Below are 25,400 nucleotides of genomic sequence, written 5' to 3'. Positions count from 1 at the left end.
CCCAGGACTATGATTCTAAATTACCATTTAGTATGTGTTGTGTTATAGGGTATAAAAACTATCAGCCCCACCCAGTGGAATGTTAAGTTGACATCCAAGGCAGCCAAAGTCCCCCATAATTCAGCATTCCACTATTTTTTAGTTGTACCAAAAAATAAACAACCAGGAAATGATTTCCCCTCTTTTTTTTTTTTTTTTGAAAAAAGCATTTATACTTAAAAAAATGGGATGAGATGGGATTCCAATCTCCCCCTTAAAAATGTTTCTTCTAGAGCTAATGAAAAACTTGCATTTACAAAATAGCTGATAAAGATATTCCTCTGGATTGTACAAGAAGGAAGAAACAGGAATCATTGATAAGACATGGTATATGATATTAACCAGATGTGGCTTCTTTCTCTCCTGCTTCATTAGAGGCTAGACTCTGCTAATTTTTAGTTTCTCCATTTTCTGCTGGTAAATCTCCTTTAGTTTCTTTGTTAACCACTTCAGCTTGTTTTCCCTTTGCTCACCTTTTTCCTTTTAGTTTTGTCTGAAGGTTTATCCTTTCCTGCTGCCTTTTTTGGCTTCATTTCCACTTTTGCAGGAGCAGGTTTAGCAGATAGCCTTCCCTACCTCCTCTTGGGCTCCTCCTTACCTACTGCTTCAGTGGAACACTTACCTCTTGGGCATCTTGGCAGTGCTGCAGGACGCAGCCCTCTGAGAGTCTTCACAAAGCCTGGCTGCTGACTGCTGGCCACTGCTGCTCCCACGCTGTCCTAGCTGTTGGAGCAGCAGCGGGGTTGCTGGGAGAACCAGATGGAACCCTGCCTGATTAGTATTTATACCTGGTCTTAGTATTAATGTTGTATTTATTAGAGTTCATGAGAGAATATTCTCATATTTGTTCTAGTAACCATAGTCCATCTTCCACTGCTGGATTCTCTATGTTGTACCATCCCATGCTTTGTACAATCCATTCACCGTGTACACTCTGGCTCTCATTTTCATTACTGAGCTATACTGTCATCACCTCAGTCAATTTTAGAATGTTTTCATTATTCCAAAAGGAAACGTCCTTTACATCTTGTTACCCCTATTGTTGTCTCTTAGAATTAATACACTCTTTTTTGTCATTGCTGCAAAAATACTACAATATTAATGTTAACCACTGTCCCAAAGTTACTTTAGTGTAATTTTCCTATGTATCACCATATTCTCAACACTTTGTAAAAGAAGAATATTCTTATATTTATACTATTTACTATAATCTTCATCCACCATGGAAATCACTCTTACACAGTCCCTAGATTATTCTCTAGCTTCCTTTCAGTTGACATTTAACTTTCACAGACCACCCTTCAGTCAAAATCACATTTATAAATCAGGAGTTATACTTTTCATTTCTATTTTTTATAGTAAACTTTATTAAAAATTGTACATACATCAATTTGTACAAAATTGTACATACATCAGTGTAATAACATACACTCTAGAGTTTACTTCTGTAGCAGTTTGATATTATTGATGAATTCCAAAAAGAAATATTGGATTATGTTTGTAAATTGGTCTCTTCCTCTGGGCATATGAGATTATACTGATTACTTAATCAAGTCAACCTCTTGGATCAGTAGGGCATTGAGTACCCACCCCTTGGTGGATGGTGACTTGCAGATAAAAGACATGGAAAAGAACAGGGTTGAGGGTTTTTGATGTTGGAGTTTGATGATGAAGCCTTAAGCTGGAGCCCAAGGAAGTAAGCTCACAGAGGAAAGAGAAGCAAGTCCCTGGAAGGGAGGAACCCAGGAGGCCTGAACTTTTGCAGACATCAGCAGCCATCTTGCTCCAACACGTGAAAATAGACTTTGGTGAGGAAAGTAACTTATGCTTTATGGCCTGATATCTGTAAGCTCCTACCCCAAATAAATACCCTTTATAAAAACCAACCAATTTCTGTTATTTTGCATCAGAACCCCTTTGGCTGACTAATACAGAATTTGGTCCCGAGAAGTGGGGAAGTGCTTTTGCAATTACTGAAATGATAGAATGGTTTTATAAATGGGTAAGGGGTATTTTTTGGAGGAATTGTGAGATGCTTGATGGAAAAGGCCTAGATTGCTTTGAAGAGACTGCTGATAGCAATATGGATGCTAAATAGGCTTTTTATGATGCCTTAGAAGTAAAGGATGAAACTATTATTGGAATCTGGAGGAAAGGCAATCCATGTTTTAAAATTACAGAGAACTTAGCAAGATTAACTCCTGGTGTTTCGTGGAAGGCAGAATTTGAAAATGGTGAGCCTGGGCATTTGGCTGAAGAAATTTCCAAAGTAAACTTGGAGAATGTGGCTTGGCTTCTACTTGCAGCTTATAGAAAAATGCTAGATGAGAGAGATATGCTGAGAACTGAACTGTCAGGTACAAAGAAAACAGAAACTGATTCTGGAAATTCCAAGCCTCTGGAAATCAAGATCCCAGATGAAAGTGCCCCATTGGAGGACTTAACTAAACTTTGAACTTGTAAATCAGGATTGAAAATGCAGTTTATGTTGGAAAGACTTGTAGAAAGTCTTAACTGTCTGATGACTTGGACCCCTGCTTCCTACATGCTAAACCAACAGACTTTTTGAGAGAGCTGTATGAGCAAAACCACAGACCACTGTCAACCTGGAATGAAAAGGACATGGAAAGGAGAATGAAGGAGAAGCAGCTTTAAGAGGAAAACCATGGAAGCTGAGATCTGGAATTAGGACATAGCCTTGGGCCAAGAAAGGAACCCCATCATGTGTACAGAGAGGGTGAGTTTGCCCCAGCAGTTGGAGAGGGTGGATGCTCCTGTCCAGTGTTCTGGGAGAATTTTGCTGCCCCAGGGTGCGGAGAGAGTGAAGCACATTCCCCAAAGTTTAGGGTGGTTAAGGTCAGCACCCCACAGGTCTGAGAGGAGTGGACCTGTCCCCCAAAGGTTAGGGAAGGCCAGGTGGTCAACTCGTTGCTATGAGAGGGTTGAGCCTGTATGCCAAAGGTTAAGGGGAATGTTGTCTTCACATCACTGTCCTAGGGGGGTTAAGACTCTAACCCAAAGATTGGGTAAGGTGTGGCAATCACCCCAACACTCTTCGAGATTGAGATCTTGAGCTTGGTACACACCCAGGTGCATGATGAGAGTGGAACCAAGAAAATGGCCGGTGGGCAAGACTGTGGAAAGAGTGGGCTCCCATAAGTCCCCAAGGAGAAGAAACCATCATCTTAAGAATGACTCTCAGACTGAAATCAAATGGAGGATGCCCTGCAGGTTTACTGAAATGTAGAGGACCCATGACTCATGTTTCTCTCCCAATATCTCCTTATTGTAATAAAAATGTTTATCCCTTGTCTCTCCATTTGTGTATTGGAAGTAGATGAAGTGTTTTGTAAGTTTCAGAGGTCTACAGCAGACAGGACTTTGCCCCAGCACAAACTGTATTTCTTCAAATTGATTGTGATATGATTTAGTACTTGTAACTGATTTAAGGTTTTTTTGAATATTGTAATGTCTTTTTAAAATTCAGAGGGTGGAGTGTAGCAGTTTGATATTATTGATGAAATCCAAAAAGAAATGTTGGATTATGTTTTAAACTGGTCTTTTCCTCTGGGCATGTGAGATTATATTGGATTATTTGTGTCAGTAGGGTGTTGAGTACCCACCCCTTGGTGGGTGGTGACTCGCAGATAAAAAGCATGGCAGAGGACAGAGTTGAAGGTTTTTGATGTTAGAGTTTGATGATGAAGACTTAAGGTGGAGCCCCAGGAAGTAAGCATACAGAGGAAAGAGAAGCAAGTCCCTGGAAGGGAGGAACCCAGGAAGCCTGAACCGTTGTAGATGTTGGCAGCCATCTTGCTCTAACACGTGAAAATATACTTCGGTGTGGGAAGTAACTTATGCTTTATGACCTGGTATCTGTAAGCTCTTACCCAAATAAATACCCTTTATAAAAACCAACCAATTTCTGTTATTTTGCATCAGCACCCCTTTGGCTGATTAATACAACTTCCCATGAGTTTACTCATTGTATTTAGTTCATTTTCGTGAGACCATACAATATTTGTACTTTTGTGTCTGGCTTATTTCACTCAACATAATATCTTCAAGGTTCATCCATGTAATCATATTCATCCTAAATTCATTTCTTCTTACTGCTGAATAGTATTCCATTGCCTGTATGTACTACATTTTGTTTATCTATTCACTGGTTGATAGACACTTGCACTGTTTCCATATTTTAGCAATTGTGAATACTGCTGCTATGAACATCGGTGTGCAAATGTCAGTTGCGTCCTTGCTCTCAGATATGCTGAACAAATTCCTAGGAATGGGATTGTGGGATCATATGGCAGTTCTGTATTCAGCTTCCTGAGGTACTGCCATACTTCTTCCACAAAGGCTGCACCATTCTACATTCCCACCAACAGTGACGGAGCATTACTATTCCTCCACATCCTCTTCAGCACTTGTAGTTTTCTGGGTTGTATTTTTTGTTGCGGTGGTGGTTTTTGTTTGTTTGTTTTAGTAATGGTCATCTATAAGGTATGAAATGGTATCCCATTAAATTTTGATCTGCATTTCCCTAATAGCCAGTGAAGTTGAACATTTTTCTTGTGCTTTTTGGCCATTTGTATTTCCTCTTTGGAAAATGTCTATTTAGGCATTTTTTTAAAAATTGGGTTGTTTGTCTTTATCATTGAGTTGTATGATATTTTTTTATAACATGGATATCAAACCTTTATTGGATATATGGTTTCCAAATGTTTTTTTCCCATTGAGTTGGCTGCCTTTTCATCCTTTTTGCAAAGTTCTCTGAGGGACAAAACTGTTTGATTTTGAGGAGGTCCCATTTATCTATTATCTTCTTTTGTTGCTTGTGCTTTGGGTTTAAGGTTTAAGAAACTACTGCCTACCAGAAGATGTTGAATATGTTCCCCTATGTTTTTCCTAGGAATTTCATGGTTCCAGCTTTTATATTAAGTTTTTTGAGTTAATTTTTTTGTAAGGCATGTGATAGGGGTCCTCTTTCTTTTGGGTATGGATATCCAGATCTCCCAGCATCATTTATTTGTTATTTATTATTATCTTTTTAAAAAGACAATTCATAGAGCACACAAAATGTTACATTAAAAAATGTAACAGTTTCCTATATACCTCACTCCCCACACCTCTCACTCCTCCCACATCGACAAATTCTGTCATTAGTGTGGTACATTCATTGCATTTGATGAGTACATTTTGGAGCATTGCTACACAGCATGGATTATAATTTTTGTTTTAGTTTACCCTCTCTCCCAGTCCATTCAATAGGTTATGGTAGGATATATAATGTCCTGCATATGTCCCTGCAATATCATTGAGGACAACTCCAAATTCCAAAAATGCCCCAATATCAATATACATCTTTTTCCCTCTCCCTGCCTTCAGCAAATCCTGTGGCCACTGTCTCCACAGCAATGATATAATTTCTTCCATTGCTAGGGTCTATAGTAGATTACCAGTAAGTCCACTCCAATCCATATTTTATTCCTCCATCCTAAAGACCCTAGGATGGCGATGTCCACTCCTCCTCTAAATCGAGATGGGGCTGGCATCATTTATTGAATAGACTGTTCTGCCCCTGCTAGGTGGGTTTGATAGCCTTGTCAAAAAATCAGTTGGCCATAGACGTGAGGGTCTATTTCTGAGTTCTCGATTTGGTTCCATTGGTCAATCTATCTGCCTTTATGCCAGCATCATGCTGTTTTTCCCACTGTTGCCAAGTAATATCATCTGAAGGCAGGAAGTGAGAGTCCTCTAATTTCATTATTTTTTTTTAATGACATTTTTGGCTGTTTGGAGCCTCTTATCCTTCCAAATAAATTTGATAATTGGCTTTTCCATTTTTTAAAAAAAGGCTGTTGGAAGTTTTATTGGTGTTGCATTGAATCTATAAATAGCTTTGGGCAGTATTGACATCTTAATGATACTTAGTTTTCCAATCCATGAACATGGAATGTCCTTCCATTAATTTAAATATTCTTTTAGCAATGTTTTGTGGTTTTCTGTGTACATGTTCATTACTCCTTGGTTAGATTTATTCTTTTTTTTAAAAAAAGATTTATTTATTTATTTATTTCTCTCCCCTCCCCCCCTCACCCTGGTTGTCTGTTCTCTGTGTCTATTTGCTGCGTCTTTTTTGTCCGCTTCTGTTGTTGTCGGCGGCACGGGAATCTTGTTTCTTTTTGTTGTGTCATCTTGTTGCGTCAGTTCTCTGTGTGTGCAGCACCATTTCTGGACAGGCTGCGCTTTCTTTCACGCTGGGCAGCTTTCCTAACGGGGCCCACTCCTTGCACGTGGGGCTCCCCTATGCGGGGGACACCCCTGCGTGGCAGGGCACTCCTTGCACGCATCAGCACTGCACATGGGCTAGCTGCACACCGGTCAAGGAGGCCCGGAGTTTGAACCGCGGACCTCCCATGTGGTAGACGGATGCCCAACCACTGGGCCAAGTCCACCGCCCAGATATATTCTTAAGTATTTAATTCTTTTAGTTGCTGTTATGTATGAAAATTTTTTTTCACTCCTCAGATTGTTCATCAATAGTCTACAGAATGCTACTGATTTTTATATATTAATCTTGTCTTCCACCACTTTGCTAAACTCATCTATTAGTTCTAGTAGCTTTGTTGTGGATTTTGGGGATTTTCTAGATAAAGGATTATATAACCAGTGAACAGTGAAAGTTTTACTTCTTCCCTCTATTTGAGTGCCTTTTATTTCCTTTTCTTGTCTAATTGACTAGTTAGACCTTCTAGCACAATATTCAATAACAGTGGTGGCAGTGGGCATCTTTGTCTTCTTCCTGATTTCAGTGGGAAAGTTTTCAGTCTTTCACTGTTGAGTACAATGTTAAATGTGGGTCTTTTCATATATGCACTTTACCATGCTGAAAAAATTTCCTTTTATTCCTATTTCTATCATTTGGAGTGTTTTTATCTAGAAAGGATTCTGTATTTTATCAAATGCCTTTTCAGCACCAATCTTGAGAATCATGTCATTTTTCTTCTTTAATTTATTAATTGGTTTATTACACTAATTGATTTTCTTGTGTTGAACCACCCTTGCATACCTGGGATAAAACCCACTTAATTATGGTGTACAATTATTTTAATGTGCTTTTGGATTTGATTTGCAAGTATTTTGTTGAGGATTTCTGAATATATATTCTTTAGAGAAATTGATCTGTAATTTTCTTTTTCATAGTACCTTTATCTGGTTTTGGTAATAGGGTAAAGTTGGCTTCATAGAATGAGCTTGATAGCATTCTTTGCTGTTCAGTTTTTTGGAAGAGCTTGAGCAAGATTAGTATTAGATCATTTGAATGGTTGGTAGAATTCACTTGTGAAGCCGTCTGGTCCTAGGCTTTTCATTTTGGGGAGGTTTTGGTGACTGTTTCAATCTCTTTACTTGTGATTGGTTTATTGAGGTCTTCTCTTTCTTCTAGGGAAAGTGTAGGTTGTTCTTGCATTTTTAGGAATTTATCCATTTAGTCTACTTTGTCTACTTTTTTGGTGTATAATTGTTCATAGTTCCTTTTATGGTCTCTTTTATTTCTGTGGAGTAAGTGGTAATGTTCCCCCTTTCATTTGTGATTTTATTTACTTGCTTTGTCTCTCTCTTTTTCTTTGTCATTCTAATTAAGGGTTTGTTGATTTTGTTGACCTTCCTGAAGAAACTATTTTTGTTTTTTTAAATAAAACTGTTACGGTGTTGTTGTTTTCAATTTCATTTATTTCTGCTCTGATCTTTATTATTTCTTTACTTCTGCTTGGTTTGGGATTGGTTTGCTGTTCTTTTTCTAGTTGCTCCAGGTGTGCAGTTAGTTCTTTGATTTTAAGGCTTTTTCTTTCTTAATGTAAGCATTGAGGGCTATAAATTTCCCTCTTAGCACTACTTTTGCTGTATCCCATAGATTTTGGATATGTTGCATTCTTGTTTTCATTTGTCTCAAGATATTTACTGAGTTTTCTTGCAATTTCTCTGACCCAGTGATTATTTAAGAATGTGTTGTTTAATCTCCATATATTTGTGAATTTTCCCTTTTTCTGTATGTTATTATTTCCAGCTTCATTCATTATGATCAGAGAAAGTGTTTTATATAATTTTAATCTTTTTAAAATTTATCGAGACCTGTTTTGTGGCCCAACATATGGTCTGTCCTGGAGAAAGGCAATGAACCCTTGAAAAGAATGTATATCTTGCTGTTTTGGGGTGTAATGCTCTATAAATGTCTGTTCGGTCTAGTTCATTTATCATATTATTCAAGCTATCTGTTTCCTTATTTGTCCTTTGTCCACATGTTCTATTGAATCTGAGAGTGGACTGTTGAAGTCTCCAAGTATTATTGTAGAGACATCTGTTTCTCCCATCAGTTTTGCCAGTGTGTGCCGCCTGTGTTTTGGGGCACCCGTTAGGTGCATAAATATTTATTATAGTTATTTCTTCTTGGGTATTGCCCCTTTTATTAATATATTATGATTGTCATCATCTCTTATAACATTTTTGCTCCTAAGATCTATTTTGTCCAGTATTAATATTGCTACTCCAGCTCTATTTTTGCTTCCTGTTTGTGTGGAATATACCTTTTCCAGCCTTTCACTTTCAATCTGATTGTGTCCTTACATCTGAGGTGGATCCCTTGTAGATGGCATAAAGATGGCTTTTTTTAATCCATTTTTATTTATTTAGTCTGTGTCTTTTGATTGGGGAGTTCAATCCATTACCATTCAATGCCATTACTGTAAAGGCATTACTTCTTTCATTTTATCCTTTGGCTGTCCTTGTCATTCCTTACTATTGTCTGTCTTTTTACCTTTTAAGTTACCTTTATTAATAATCTTCATTTCTACACTTTTTTCCAAGTCTCTCACCCTTGTCTTTTTTTTTAATGTTTACCATTTAACTTTTTAAAAAATCAATTTTATTGCTACATATTAATAAAGCATACAATCCATCCAAAGTGTAAAATCAGTGGTATTCAATACAATCACTTAACTGTGCATTCGTCACCTCAATCTAATAATAAACAAAAAAACAGACAAACAAGGAATTTCCTCACCTCTCAGTCTCTCTCTGCTTCCCCTGCTGTACATAGCTGCCATTTCTGGCTGTTCTTGCACAATTATTTATTTGTTCAGTAAACAGTTTTATTACGCTGTATTCTCATACCATATGATCAGTCCAAAGTGTGTAATCAATGGCTTTTAGTATAATCACAATGTTGTACATTCATCATCTCAAAAAACTTAGAACAATTTTATAACTCCAGAAAGAAAGACTCCACACGCGTTAGATTTCCTTCCTCAGACCTACATAACCACTAATCTAATTTCATCTTTATAAATTGATTTATATTTACATTTTATATAAATGGAATCATACAATATGTAGTACTCTGTCTGGTCTCTTTCACTTAGTATAAAGTTTCTCTGTTTTTGGTCTAATATTAACATTTTGTAGTATCATATTACATTTGTTCAGCTTCAAAGAAAAATGGTCTTATATATGCAATTCTCCATACTGCATATTTCACATAATATATTTATATTTCACATAATATATTTAGCTCATAATAGGGCAGTCATACAGTATTTGTCCTTTTGTGTCTGGCTTGTTTCACTCAACATAATGTGCTCCAGGTTCATCAATGTTGTCATATGTTTCACAACTTCATTTCTTCTTACCACTGCATAATATTCCATAGTGTATATACTCCACAGTTGTCCATTTGTCAGCTGATGGACACCTGGGTTCTCTCCAACATTCTTACCCTTGTTTTTTGCTTTCAGGCTGTAGTAATCCCTTTAGTATCTCTTGTAAATTGTTCTTTCTTTTCTGCTGTCTTTTCCAGTTCATATGTTCTGTCCTTGATATCACTAATTCTGTCTTTGAGCAATTCAGATCTGCTGTTATGTGCCTCTAATGTTGTTTTTTTGAGGTACCAGGAGCTGGGGATCGAACCCGAGACCTCGTATGTGGGAAGCCAGCGCTCAACCACCGAGCCACATTGGCTTCCCTGGGTTTTTTCATCTGTTTTGCTTGTTGTTTGTTTAGGAGGCACCAGCAACCAAACCTGGGACCTCCCACGTGGAAGGTGGGCCCTCAATGGCTTTAGCCACATCTGCTTCTCTAATGTATTTTAAATCTCATCTATTGTGTCTTTCATTCCCATAAGCTGTTACTCTTTTTGCAGACTTTAAAATCGTTCTTCATAATATCTTTTATTTAGTCATATTTTCCTTCAACTCCTTGGATTTAGGAGTTTTGTGTGATTATCACTGATTAGTTGTCATAAATCCTGCGTTTCACGAGGATTTTTGGTTTGCTCCTTTGGCTATGCCATCTCTTCCTGTTTTTTAGTATGACTTGTAATTTTTTGTCGATTTCTAGGCATGTCTATGGCTATGTTGGTTAACTTAATCTGATGGTCAATTTCTCTTTCTTACCTAGTGGTTTTGTTTCATGTTCTTTTATTTCTGGTTCAACTTATTCTAAGTCTTTAAAATTGCCCAGCTTAAGTTATCAAAATAGGGACAGGGACTCACTAATGAGGCGCAGATCTGATTCAAAGGGTCTGGGACAAGAAAGACTCCAGAAAGTGTTTTTTCTCCTTGTAGTTTCCTAGCCAACCAGAAGATGGCACTTGTTGACAAATGTTTCCACAGTGGTGTCTTTCAACCTCCACTTGCCTGTGATTCTGGTTTGGCCAGAGCTGAGATTCAAAGCAGGCTCCGCTGGCCAAACTCACTGAAGAGAAGCCATTCTCCCCCCCTCCGTTACACCCTCCCTCTTCTAGGGAGGAAGACATCTGTTCCATTCTCAGTTGGCTGCAGTGAGCCATGGGTTTTATCTAGGCTGTTTGCATGAGGGTGGGGAATGGGTGTTGTTCCCAGCTGCAGGGGCTTGTAACTCCTGGTTTTCTCTTCTGCTGCTGCTTCTGTCTGTCCCTTGCCTTCCTGGAGGATGTGCTCATACTCATATTTCACATAATATATTTATGTTTCACATAATATATTTAGCTCATAATAGGACAATAGCATCTCTCTCCTGGTCTGCAGATCCCTAAAGCAGCTTCCTTGGCAGCTTTTTGCCCTCCCTCCACTGTTTTTGTGAGAGAGTTTATCCCTGACTACCTACTCTGATGTCATCTTCTTGCAAGTCTCTGGGAAGCAGATTTTGAGATGCAGATTAGTGTTCAGATGGTTTATTAGGGCAGGCTCTTAGAGTCATCACCTGTGGCCTGGAAGGAAAGGAAGGCAGGATTGGATAAAGGGAGAGTTGAACTGCCATGTTTTCCTGAATCAGGGGACTCAGTGATCAGTCACTGGATATGGGATAGCCTTGAAAGGGGTGTGACCTTGGGTGACATGGTGCTTTTCAGTTGAGGCCATTTCCACCAGGAATTGACAGCTGAGGGCTTTCCTCTGGCAGTATTTCCTTAAGCTGGTGGAATAAGTCCTTCATTCCTGAAGGGGAAACAAGGCATCACAGCGTCCACCACAGTCCACTTCTAGTTCCATTCTGGTCCAATTAGCCTGACATCATCAATATGTGGGATCTCTAGTAAGTTTACATCTCCTCAGACTATTTTATGACAGAGGGTGAAAAAGTTAACTGCTCTGGAGCAAAACTGCAAATATTGTCTATTGCCTGACTATGCAAACTGTTCTTGATTCTATTTTCTGATAGGGATGAAAAAAGAATGCATTTGCTACGTCAGTGGCTATATATCATACACCTGAAGCCATGCTAATCTACTTTAGCAAACATAACATATCTGGTATAGCAGCTACAATTTGGGGCTACTACTTCATGCAGTGTACATGGTTATCCTCTAGGATCCCTCTGGTTTTTGCAAGAGCCAGACTGGTAAATTAAATAGAGATATGATGGGTACTGCTACCAACCCTGTATCCCTTTGGTTCTTTAAGGGTGGCAATCATTTGTGTTTTGTCATCACCCCTCCCCCCCATTTGCAATATTGTTTCCTATTTACTATCTTCACTGGAGGTGGGAAATGGGGATGGGATGTAACTCCTCACTCTGATAGCCCTTAGCCTATAGGCTAAGGAACCATAGTGGGGGACTGGTATGCCAACTACCAAATATGTCTATTCCAATTATGCATTTGGAACTGGGGACATACCTGCAGAATGAATCACTGGATCCAGTGGATTCACTATGAGCCAGACGTGGACCAGAACTCCATTTATTACTTATACCCTTTAAACCCCTATTCTAACAGGAGATGGGTATGATTATGTTTTGGTTCTCTGGGTATCATTGTCAACCAGCACCCTTTATCTAGCAGTCCTGAAAATGTTTGGATATTCTTTCCCTACAGTACAATTACCTAAGTAAATGGCCATAGGTCCCTCGATTAGGAAAAGCATTGCCATGCACACTTGCCATGTCCCTAGGGAATCAGCTTACCTTCTTGCTGGGTGCTCAGGCTCTTCTTCAGCCAGGGGATTCTAGGTCTAAGGACTGGTCCAATTCCCTTGCTTTCCTGACCTGAACATCCATCCTTGATTTATAGGTTGAGTAGTACCCTTTTTGGCTGCCCTTGGGAACACCACTTCTTTTTTTTTTTTTTCTTTTAAAGATTTATTTATTTATTTCTCTCCCGTTCCCCCCCATCCCCCAATCATGTGCTTTCTGCGTCCATTCGCTGTGTGTTCTTCTGTGTCTGCTTGCATTCTTGTCAGCGGCACTGGGAATGTGTCTCTTTATGTTGTGCCATCTTGCTGCGCCAGCTCTCCATGTGTGTGGCCCCACTCCTGGGCAGGCTGCACTTTTTCACATGGGGTGGCTCTCCTTAGAGGGTGCACTCCTTGCATGTGGGGCTCCCCTACACGGGGGACGCCCATGTATGGCATGGTACTCCTTGTGTGCATCAGCACTACACGTGCGCCAGCTTCACCACACGGGTCAGGAGGCCCTGGGTTTGAACCTTGGACCTCCCATGTAGTAGGCAGATGCTCTATCCATTGAGCCAAATCTGCTTTCCACACCAAGTTCTTTTAACTATTTCTGTAATTCTTTGTGGGTCAATATTTAGTTATAAGCGATTACCTTTCAAAAATTCTTCTATCTTCTTCCCAGTCCTAGTAGTAATTCTGTCTTCTGCTGAGTCACCAAGTCTCCTTTCTGTGATAGGAGGGGCTCCTTGAGGGGTATCCTTAATTTCTTTCTTCAGGCTCCCCCATTTCCCACCTCACTGCAATCTACTTTACCTTCTTTCTCATTGTTTTGTTTTCTTCTGGAAGTAGGTTGGAGGTGGGGGAGATTTCTAGAATCTCCCTTCAGAGTGATCCAAATCATTCTTTCCTGTCATGTTTGAGAAGTTTGTGGTTTTAGGGCTGTTGTGTACTCTATTTTTATTTCCTTTTGTTCATTCTGCTAGGTAACTTGACCAATATTAATTATGGATCACTATTACCACTAAAGAGATAGCATATATGTAGCCAAAATATATAATAATCTTATAATAATATTTATAGAAAAATTTTCATGTTCCAAGTGCTCTTCTAAGTGCTAGGAATATATCTGTGAATTAAAACTACCCAGAATCCCAAGCTTCATATTACCATCTAGAGCTAGACATATGTAGCAAATTGGTAAGAAATAATTATTTCCATTTCCCTGATATGTAAGTAATTTTTTGATGACTTCTATTTGTGTAGAGTACAAGCATATATAAGTAGGCCTTGGAAATTCAGGTGACTTTTATGAAGCTGGAGAGGAGGGATGAATTCTCTTGCCTTTAGGACCTACACAGCCAGTATATTTCAGCTTATTACAGCATTAACATTTATTAAGCACCAGCAGGTGCCAAATACGCAAGTCATGTGTATCTGCCCCCATTTTAAGTAAATTCTACATTCCCTCAGCTACCTTATGCTCCAGCCACATGGAAATACTTGGTGCGCCCTGAACATGTATTTCTGTGTATGCTCTTATTTCTGTCTAGAAGCATGCTCTTTACCTTCTTGAAAATCTATTTATTATTTAAGATACAGCACCAATGCTTCTTCCTCTGTTAAGTCTTCATATTTGATATTCCTATGGCCAGAATTGATTGCATCTCTCTCTGTAGTTCTACGTAATTTTGTCTCTACCTGGTTCAGCATTCTTATTTGGTCTTCTTTATATTATTGTAAGCCTATTAGTTTTCCCCAAATAAATTATAAACTAAGAGAATTAAGTATGTTTTATTTATGTGCTTTGCACTTAGTAGGCAAATAAATATAAATTCAAAATTGATTTCTAGCTTTGGAATATAATATACGAAAGTATTAATAAAGTATTTCTTAACATTTAAATTCAGGTGGAATAGTATTTAATTCCTTTGACTTATTGAATATATATAATACTAAAAGCATTGAAATATAAGAATTTATTCATAAATGAACTGCTTTATTATTCAACATGAAATTAAATATTAACTACAAAAACAAAATTTTATTTTAAACTTATTAGTGATTAAAGCTTTTTTTATTTCTCTGACACAAATTCTTCTTTGTTGTATACTTTCTTGAACACTGTATCTCATCCATTAATGCTCAAAAAGTGTTTGGAAAGAATAATGTAATGAAAATGATGGGCCATATTTTTATATTTAATTGTGCAAAAGAAGTAACCAAAGTAAAAATTGTATCGTTTGTGTTTTGATAATATGAAGTATAGAAATTTTTAGATTCTACTTTTGTGATTACTATACATATTTATCCATTTTCATATTGGGAGCTTTTTGTTAACATATTAGTGATTTGGGGAAGAGAAGCTTTTGTTAAAAGTTGTTATACTTGGCTTAGTTATTTAAAGATGGAGATCTTGGAAAGTATAATAAATGATGAACTAATGAATTAGTGCTTTTAACTTATAGTAGTATTTTGGGAAAAACTGCTTCAGCATTTTATTCTGATTTGGAATTCTTTTAAAGAGTTGATAAAACAGAAGAAACTTTAGTTGCAATTTATTCTATTAAATGTTTGTCCATGTTTACTACAGGCTTAGTCCTCCTGTTCTTCCACTGTGTTCCTCAAAGGAAATACATTTGTCTGCTGACAAATTTTTCAGAATAGAACCATCTGAAATCACCAATGGTTGTTTTCTTTCTATTCTAACAAGGGAGGTAAGGAAAAAGAAATCCCTTTTCATATTATATTTTGGAATTAAACAACAAAGCTTCATAAAAGGTACCCAGGGATTTTGTGATTATCTTGAAGTGGTGTGCTTATTTCATAAACTGCTAAAGACAGGAAAAAGGTTTATTACTGTGTGGCAAATAATCCCTATTCTTTATACTTCCAGTGGGAGTTTCTCCATTGTCTGTTCTCCACCTGCATCTCTCCAAGCACTTTGCCAAAAGCTAATGCATTTTACCACATGCATAAGAAATAAGCCATGAAAAAATTTTCTATCAGGTTCACAGATGGGGAAATTTAACTACCAAAAAAACCCCCCAAAAAACAAAAAAATACAAAAAAAAACCCTACAAAACATTGCTAAAGTTTATGGGCTCTATTAAGGGCTACAGCCTAAAACCCATTTCTTTTGGTATAATAAAGATACTGTTTTTTTTTATTAAGGCACTTATAAATATTTGTATAGACATAGCGACAGTTAAGTCCCACATTTAGTAACTGCTTCTTTAATTGTAGCGTGATCCATCTGAGACAGTGTCAGTGAAAGATGTTTTGGCCCGTGCTGCAGCAAAGGGTCTACTGGATGGGATTGAGTTGGGTAAATCAACAAAACGGGAGAAGAAGAAGATGACAAGATCAAAAACAACTTTGCCAAAAGCTTCCACTAATGATAGTAATGGCATCCACACAAAAATTGCTGAGTTCCTGAATCGAGAAGCTAAAGCCAATACTAATAGATCAGAGGCATTAACAACAAAAACACTTCTTTCCCAGAAAAATACGACTCAAGCGGGTGCTCCCTCACAGATCAGAAAACCCAGTAAGCCCACCACCAATACTTTAGTGCCGACATTTATGAAGAACACTGCTCCCTCTCGACCATGTGAACGGCTGATGAACTTCGTAAGACCTCGACCAGAAGACAAAATGGTTGCACTGAAACCCATAGAAATTGTTTTGCCTCCAGTAATGTTGCCATTTTCAAGCCCCCAAGGGCTCAGATCTCAGATACCAAATCAACATCTTTACTGTCATTGGGTTGGACCCAAGAATGTTGTGCCTAGCTGCTTTGCCGCACTATCGATGTCCAGAAGAGGGGAAAAGCCTCAAGAAAACCTACCTTCCTCCCTACGCAGACGTCCTCGACCATGGCTTTGATGGTCTTGTGTTTTTTTAGAGACCAAGAACAGGTCATTTTTTTCCCGAAGTCCAACATTTCCCTGAAGGTTAAACATAAGGTATTCAAGATAGCCCACTTAGTATCTTCTAAATGTGATATGTACCTTCAGAGAATTAAGACAAGTGAGAAACAATAGCGAAGGAGATTAAACAAATCAGAATTCAGAGATTCCAATAGCTCACTTTAAAATGTTATATCTCTGCTTTAAAATGTCTAGTTGGAGACGCAATATCAGCTGTTTAGAACTTGTCTCACTTCTGTTAACTTTCAGTCTAGATTTAGGATACCAGATTTAAAAGAAAGATGCAACAATTTTTTCTGAAGAGAAATTTCTTGTCTTTTAAGACGCTTCTTTTGCAATTTAATTTGTGAGGCAATTTATTAGATAGTGTAGATATGGGGAAAATGTTGGCCCTCTCCCACCAATTCTAGATTTCTCTCCAGCATCTGGTCAGTTATAGTTTAATAAGGCATTTTCAGTCACTATCGAGGTTGATTTTTAAACGAAGTATTCTTTAAACAGGGCATGACATGAGTTTTTTTGAAATGTGATTGCAGTTGATTATGAGTAGGAAGAAAAGTTCTAAAATGCCAGGTTTGTGTAGCGAAATGTCTGTTTAGAGAGAAAACTGCTTCTAGGAAGAGCTTTTAGGATTTTGAGTAGAGTTGAAGGTAATCAGCTCTCCCTTCTGACCATGTACTGCTGTAAAAGATGACTAAGCAAATTCCATCTAAATATTAATAATTCTGAGGAAGATGCAAAACTGTTGAATACAGGTGACATCCAAATAAGAAACCTGTAAAAAATTTGATTCTCTTCAAAAGTCAGGTAATAAGGGAAAATCTATGAGTAATTTCACATTGCAAACAGTAATCAAACTTTGGTAGTCATTTCTGATTGATATGCAATCTATAGAAATATATTGTAGCACTGTTAATTATATTAAAAGTCAATTCGTCTTGAATGTATTATCAATTGCCTACCAAAAATTGGTATGATTATCATTTCTGGGTCTACTGACATTTTTCATCATGGCAACAGAAATTATTTGACACTAAGTTGAAGAAGTTACAATTATAAATCTTACTGTTTAAAAAACATTCATAGACAAATTTATAAAGTACAAATTTAAAGTTCTATTTTCAGGATTCAGTTATGTTGAAGTGTTATGCAAATTCCTAAATGGTAAATTCAGGTGGCATGATTTTAATAGAATAGTATCTTCTTCAAATTGAATATCTACGTCTGTTTTAGCCCTAATATTCATTTTCTCACTTTGAAATGAGGATAAAAGAATGGCAGGGGTTTTTTTTGGTGAATTTCATTTTAGTAGTAGTAAATTATTTTAGCTAAATATTCACATTTATGCATAAAATTCATCCGTGAAAAAAGACTTTTTATACTCAAACCAGGCTTATTATTTTAAAATCCCCATATCATTTTTCTCATGTTAATTATGACTTTACAGAAATGTTTTAAATATTCATCTTATTTTACTACTTTCAAAAATCAAAAACTATAGATTTATGCACTCTAAAATTTATAGTGTTTTTCATTCTCTTATTAGCACCCAAATATCTATCTGGCTTAGAGTATTATGTGCCTCTAGGTCAGCACAGCTTAATTTAACATTGTTCAGTAAAGCGCTGGTATTTTATCCCAGGAATATTTTATTCCTTTCTTGTCACACTCCCTTCACCCCCATCCCCTACCCCCAAGCTGACGTATTCCATTGTTCAAAGTAGAGCTGACTTTTTTACAAATGTATTTTCTGTGATACGTTATGAAATGAAAATTCACGTTGATACAAAATAGGGTATTTTTCTAATATCTGTAGCAGCATGATTGCTGTCATCTGACAACTTGTAGCCATTTACCTTGGAGTTAAATTATTTTTCTTTAGACTCTGAATTAAACCATTTGTTAATTAAGCCTGCAGGTGTTTGGTTTTTTTTTTTTAATTTTGCAGGTTTTTTTTTTTTTTTGAGAATCTTTTGGTAAGGGTATGATCAATTATTTAAATACTTTGGTAGAGTAAAAATACTTTGCATAAAAGTAGCAGTAAAGAATTATAATGGAGAATATTGAGATTTTTTTGTTTAGCATTTTAGTTTTCTTGGGTTTAGAAAAGAGCACTGCAAAAATCTAAAATAATGGAATTACTGGTATTCAGATACTCCAAAAGCAAGTTTAAATTTTTATCTGAAATTATTTTCTGCTATAACACCTGAAAACAAAATGTAATCTTGTTCACCTGTTATTGTCTTGAGTTATTGCCCTGACAGTAAAAAGGTAAACAAATTGGGAAAAAGCAAGACCAACAAAAGATGCATACACATTAAATTCTTCCGTATGTCTCACAGTTGAACTAAACCAGATGTACCTGATTTTTCTTGTTACCTTTTATTTTGGATTCATATTGTTATTCTTTGATGTCAGCTTCTTTGTGCTGAAATACAGTAATCCTAGACAGACTTTATGAAAGACATGGGTTGGGTGAATAGACCTGTCAGAATGCCAGCTGTCCTTCCAAATCACCAGATAAGGACGGTGTTATTATATATTACTCAAACTTTAAATATTTTCTAGTTTTTACCAGGTGGAAATAAGCAGTAAGTAATCAAGCAGACTATTATTATATTGTTTTCTGAGAAGTCTAATTTGTGTTAATAATTTAAAAATAAAATGGCTAATGTGCTGATACATTAATATTTCTATTCCTCCTATGTATGACATTTGTCAGATAAATGAGGCAAACAATTTATGCAGCTAAGTTTATTCTCACAACAGATTACATTTAAATGCGTAAAAGTGGTCAACAGCAAAAGGGGCAAAAAAGGAAAGCAAAAGGTTTTTTTCCCAAGATTAACAAGCCTGCTTTGGATGGCAGGGAGTGCTCTAATTGATGGTATGAGCAGGTATCTTCCCTGGAGCAGTCAACACTGGCTGTATAACATATATTAGCCGGGTATTAGGCTAAGCATGGCAAACAGTAGAGAGTTAATGGTTTTTATCAGTTAAATTGTGCTAATATCCATTAGGGGAATGTTTTTCATGTTGCTTTTGAAATCTTGAATTTGTGTTGTGATCGTTATGAGTGATACAGAAAAAATAAAAGATTTAGGGTTTCTGGTCAATGACCTTGTACAGAATTTAAGCAGCAGTGCTAACAGTTTATCACCAAGAACTTGTTTTAATGGGAGTGGGTCTAGGTTTCCTTTCATGCATTGAGACAGACAAAAAACAATGCCCCTAATTAGCTATGGGTGATGTTATATCCAGGGGGAAACAAAGGGCGTGGACATGTATATATCATTTAGATTAAATCACACAGGTTGTGAAGGATATAAAAATGAAGCACCAAGCAGTGCTTTAGTCTGCAAAGTAAAGTTTTTAGCCATAGGAGGTTGGCTATTCTCCTTAATGATGTCAAGGAGCATACAAATGAGGTGGCAAGTCTGCATCTATCTAACTGCTTTTAAAAAATAAAAGGAACTTTAAATATTTTGCCTTTTCTTCTACATAGTCCAATAAAAATGTGATTACAAATCATTACAAAAACCACCTTTTAGGTAACGTATAGTTCACTGAGATTACTTAGACCTGGATATATTGTGAGATAATATCCAGTAAAGATAATACATTAACACAATAATGCAGTATATTTCAGTAAAAATAGAATAAAATAAAAATATTTAAGCTGTATTTAACAGATTAAAAAAATGATAAGACATACAAGGCATAGTGAGCATGACTGCCTGTTTACCGAATCACAGATATAAAGAATGCATAGATAACGGAAGTGTCACTACAATATCTGATAAAACATTGTCATCCTTTTCAGACAAATACACACATATTTTCATACATACTTTTTGGCCATGGCAGAAAGTGTCTGAGCATAATGTTTAACATAATTAATTCCACAAAATTAATGTGCATTTAGTATGCAAAGCTATTTTCAAAACAAAATTATCTGCAGTACAGTTTTCAATACATAAAGGCTTATCGTTCATCTTAATGCATCTTATAATTGCATATATAAATCAGTTTGCTACTTAAAGCTAGCTCACTATTTTTGATCCTGAAAACAAACATACATATATGCCTTTTAAAAAATGAACAGAGGGCTCTGGTAGAGATTCCCAATACAAAAATGGACTATTTATTTAGAATTCTGAAGTTGTCACGCTAAAACTTTTCACTGTGGAAATCAATATGAAAGATCATGAATGAATTTTGAACAGCTTTTCAAAGGGCAGAGTAAGGGTTTTCTTAATGCAAAAATTTCCTATTATGGCATTGGTTCTCAGAAAGAAGAGTAAGGTGGTCAGAAGTAGAATGCATTTCCAAAGTGGCATCATTTTTGTCATAACACTAGAGTGCTAGCAAACAATTCCAATTCTGTGCCCCCCAACCCCAAATGAACTGTGAAAGGGAGCAGCAGACAAGAACACTCATTCCCTCATGTTCTCTGGTAGCTAAGAATACATGAGTTAGGAATATCTCTACCACAAGTAGCATATGTTCTGGAAAAAAAATCAAAGGTTGAACAGGCTGTACCGAGTGTAGAATCCTGTCCTTAAGCCACATTTGAGGCACACTGCAGGAAAATAGTCCTGGACTGTGAGAGGGCAATGGTCTTAAAATTAATAATTCTGCACTCTGCTGGAACAATTTAAACACATTTCCCTACTTACATAGTGAATTCTCAGACTGCCTGACAATAAATATTTTCATATCTACTCTTTTTTGTATTTGTCCAGAGTCTGGAAAGGCTCTTTCTGACTGATAGGAAGCAGCATAACACAGTAAGAATTGGGAGGCGGAGACTTGGGTCCTAGTCCAGTTTCTCATTAACTTTGGTAAACTCTTAGGCCAGTTGATTTAACCTCTAGGTACTTCATATTTTCATCTCACAAATATGCTTAGTACCTTCTCAACCTTATAAGGCTCAAATGTGTAAAAACGTGGAAATCGCTTTGACAAGCACGTATCAGTGTATAAATGTAAAGCATTACTTTTATAACTGGATGTTTTAGAACATTAATTTCATCACTAAAAAGTGAAGAAGACAGAGTTATCGCCTTAGCAACTTCCTTGTAAAACAACATTGCCAACAAGAGTCTAAATTTGCCTATCTTTACAACTAAGTTTCATAACTACACAGAAAGCAGCAAAAAGTGCTACTTTTGGGAAACTTGTTAATCCATTGTTCATATGCATATTTTGCTCTGATACAAAATTTTTAAATCTTGAAAATAAAGTGGAAAGAATATAAATCTTAAAATACATCTGAGTCCAACAAATTCTAATATTAAATATATAAAATCAAGAAAGGTTCAACTTAATGTAATTTGTTGCCATGGACAATTCACGATGGACAGACAGCTTTCTGGGCAAAAAGCAATGTAGTAAGACTGAGCTAGATACAGAATCCTAGGAGAACAGGAGTTGGTCTAACAAAAATAATGTGACGATCTAAAATAATTGTGACAAAAACATAAAAGACATTTCCTCAACTCCAAATTGCATAATGGCTAATTATCAAACTAAGGATGAAAGGTTTTTGAGGAGTATTTCATTTTAATATTGTTTATGTAGAGAATGGCCATAGTGAACTATAATTCTCTAGCTGCATTGTACAATATAAGGCAGAAGTTTGAAATATGTCCCACCCGAAATGCATTATATGCTTGTTAGTTTCTTTCTTTTTAAAAATCCATTTGAAAACCATCTGAAAAGAAAGGCTATTTTTCTGTTTGATTTTAATTCCTCAAATTCAGTTTGTTGTTTTGTCTATTTTGAAGTTTCATTTTTTCCTGACATCCCACATACAGCTGTAGACTTGAAATGATGTCCATGTGTCAAAGAGCTTCTTAAAGCTACCGGTTGGTTTCTATACTGATGCCAACAGCCAATTTTGCCAACCAACAGGTTCAATTTTATGAAAAACTAAAATGAAAACTCATCATCCTGCTTTTACAGCAAGTCACTGGTATCTGCTATGCAGTGTCTATTCCATTGTTGAAAACTGGGCATAGTGCTGTAAGGATTTAAAAGGTTGCTTGTGGCAGATTCAGCTTAAGAAGACAGTGAAACTAACTGAGGCATCATTCACTCCAAGGACTGGGCGTTAGTTCACTAGGAAGGGCGTGGCCACATTCTTCTCTCTGTGTGTGAAAGTAAAGTAATGTTTGCAATATTTACAATAAGAAAACGACCTTCCACTGCTCATGATGTAACTTACTGACAGCAAAAAAAAGTATTCATGCTTCTTTTTCATATCACATGATGGTGGCAAGATGAGAGAACATGCTTGTCTAATACTGTTTTGTTAAAGGATAAATTCTCTGAAGACAAAGCATCAGCAACGGAATGGAAGGCCAGATAGTTCATTTTCTTTAGTGTAGCTTTTCAATCTTCAGGCAAATAATCACAGAATCCTTCAATATATGCAGCTATGGCATTTCTGTGACAGGGCGTTTCTGTTTCAAAGTGTCAATGAGGGATAAGACCCCTCGTTTTACATTGGTTGTGACTCTCCTAGTCATTGAGTCTGCTGGCGGAGGTGGTGGTCGGACTTTCTGTGAAGGTGGCCTGGCTACCAAGCACTTCTGATACCGTAACTAAAACAAAACAAAAAATGGTCAATTGTAGTTAATAATGAGCCTCTCTTCTTGCTTAACATGATTTTAATTCATCACAAATACATTTACTTCTAAAAGTCTAAAAGTACTCCTAAACATACTCAACATAACTCAAGAGTTTATTATTTTTAAGTGAATGTTTTAAATCTTAAAGGATAATTAGACTCAACAAAGGTGTTCTGGCTTTGCCACCCTTTTCGTCCATCCATCGCCACCCTCTCCTTACTTGTTTTTTATATTGGTAGGCTCTACCTAACATACCTCTTAGTCAAAGAAAGGGCTAGGGATTTGGAGACATAGTGTTAAATTTTCCATATCTGTGCAGAAAGTTCTCATGGCTGAGTGACAAAATGGTAGAAAGAGCATAGTATGACTCTTGGTTTTATCATCTGTGAACCATATGATACAGGCAAGTTATTAAATCTCTGAGCCTCAGTTTCTTCAACTCTAAAATGTCCTAAGAATGGGGACCTTCACAGAGAGTGTTATGATTAAATAAGGAATGCTTGTAGAATGACTAAAATAGGCCTAGCATGCAGAAGGCATTCATGAGTGTGTGTTCCCTTTCCTATTTCCTGCTAACATTTTAGGATACATTTTATTTACACATTTAAATAATATGGCACAATTTCTATCCTTCAGAAAAATACCTGCTTTTAAGTTAATGGAAAAATACCTGTTTTTTAAGTTAGTGGAAAGATGAATAACTTCAAAAATAGATAAAAAGTTTAAATTTATCAAAAAATTTTTCTAACCCAAGCTCTTTAAAAGAACTTCATGGCTGATTTTTAAAGATCAACTTAAATATTAGTAAGTCCCTTAGTATGGCTGCAAAACAGGTCAATGCTTCCCTTAAGAAGCAAAATAGCCACAGAAAACTCTGGGGAAAGGGTGTTCAGCTGTGTCATAAGGTTCTATCATACCCCAGAGGCCATAAAACTAGCCCCTTTCATCACAAATCATGCCAAAAACAACTTCTTTACATGTCTCCCCTGTGTAACACATCTTGCTAGGTTTGCATCAGGACCAAGAACACATTGAAAGCAGGAATTTATAAATGGGCAGTTGTGGCAACATGGGACTTGGAATTTCAAATGTTAATTATATATGTCCAGTATGAATCAAAAGCTGCACCTCACTGCTGGACCTCATTAAGGTCTCCTCTTTGTCCTATTCCAAGTTTCACCAAAATATCTTTAGCTGGGTCTATACCATATAGTTGGAACCATACAGTTGCAAAACAAGCGCAAAAAATTAAGTAGTTTCAAAAGAATAGTGTTAATGTCATGGCTATTTCAGATGGTATAAATTCAGAGAATCAAAGGAAAACCACTTAGAAATGCTGGATTCAAAGTAGGAAAAAGGGGCCTGATTTTATCAGTGTGCCTTGTACTGGACTGGCTGAACTGCTTCAACTGGCTGCAGTAATACAATTAAAATAGGAAACAAATGACTAAAAATTGTTTCTAAGCAGGGAAATAAATCTGGAAATCAGAAAACAAACTGTAACCAGTGATTAAAAAAAAAAAAGCTCATTATTTGATTGCCACCAGTATTTAGGAAGTATAAGGCTGACAGCCATTCATTTTATAACTAAAACCATCTATTATGATCCTTTTCCATTTCATAAAATACCTATATAATCATCATCCATTTTTTGTCTTAAAATCTCCCATCCCTCCCCTCCCCAATTCCTTCTTTCCATCTCAATTTTTTTCTGCCTGGTTAGTAGATTCATTTAGAGTTCTCTACCACCCTTGCTCCTGTCCACCCCACCACTGCTCCTTTATATTGTCATGTCTGAGTTAGAATCCACAGTGTGCACAGCACCTAAGGGTAAATGATCTCTCTAAAAAAGGACAGTGGGAAGACTGAAACAAGATACCAAATGCCCAACAGCAGGCCTTTGGGAGCCCCGGAATGAATGTTCCTTCCCATCTCCCTCCCTCCTGCACTTCAAAGGCAGTTTTTTAAATAAAGGACTTCAGGCCCCCAATACTAACCCATCCTTTCAATTTAGTTCACCCTTAACTGCCTCCTCCCCACCCCGTTCTCCATCTTTGTCATTTCCCTCCCACCTCATCCTTATCTCTCATTCTTTATCCCCCTTCCGCTCTCTGTGTCCATTTGCTGTGTGTTCTTCTGTGTCTGCCCACATTCTTGTCAGCAGCAGCAGGAATGTGTCTCTTTTTGTTGTGGCGCTATTCCTGGGCAGGCTGCGCTTTTTTCGGGCAGGTAGCTCTCCTTACAGGGCACACGCCTTGTGTGTGGGGCTCCCCTATGTGGGGGACACCCCTGCGTGGCCTGGCACTCCTGGTGCGTGTCAACATTGCACGTGGGCCAGCTCATCACACAGGTCAGGAGACCCGGGGCTTGAA

The 25,400-nt window shown here is 37.1% G+C and overlaps 2 protein-coding genes across 22 annotated transcripts in view; one reads left to right on the top strand and one right to left on the bottom strand.

Annotated features, from left to right (window-relative positions):
* NSUN7 (NOP2/Sun RNA methyltransferase family member 7) overlaps positions 1 to 18,303 on the top strand; it is a 109,624-nt gene extending 91,321 nt beyond the window's left edge. Inside the window, exons 11-12 of the mRNA XM_058299459.2 lie at positions 15,055 to 15,178; positions 15,708 to 18,303. Of these exons, the coding sequence (XP_058155442.1) occupies positions 15,055 to 15,178; positions 15,708 to 16,349 (766 nt within the window). The 3' untranslated portion in view covers positions 16,350 to 18,303. The remainder of the gene's footprint in view (positions 1 to 15,054; positions 15,179 to 15,707) is intronic.
* An 829-nt stretch (positions 18,304 to 19,132) lies between these two features.
* Positions 19,133 to 25,400, bottom strand: part of APBB2 (amyloid beta precursor protein binding family B member 2) — a 394,104-nt gene continuing 387,836 nt past the window's right edge. For all 21 annotated transcript variants that reach the window (XM_004448704.4, XM_012529782.3, XM_004448702.4 and 18 more), the window contains one exon: positions 19,133 to 23,001. In XM_004448704.4, coding sequence (XP_004448761.2) covers positions 22,834 to 23,001 — 168 coding nt within the window. In that variant the 3' untranslated portion in view covers positions 19,133 to 22,833. The remainder of the gene's footprint in view (positions 23,002 to 25,400) is intronic.

Source organism: Dasypus novemcinctus, chromosome 1 (genome assembly GCF_030445035.2).
Source record: "Dasypus novemcinctus isolate mDasNov1 chromosome 1, mDasNov1.1.hap2, whole genome shotgun sequence".
Taxonomy (NCBI): Eukaryota; Metazoa; Chordata; class Mammalia; order Cingulata; family Dasypodidae; genus Dasypus; species Dasypus novemcinctus.
This window is presented reverse-complemented; position numbering and strand designations above follow the sequence as displayed.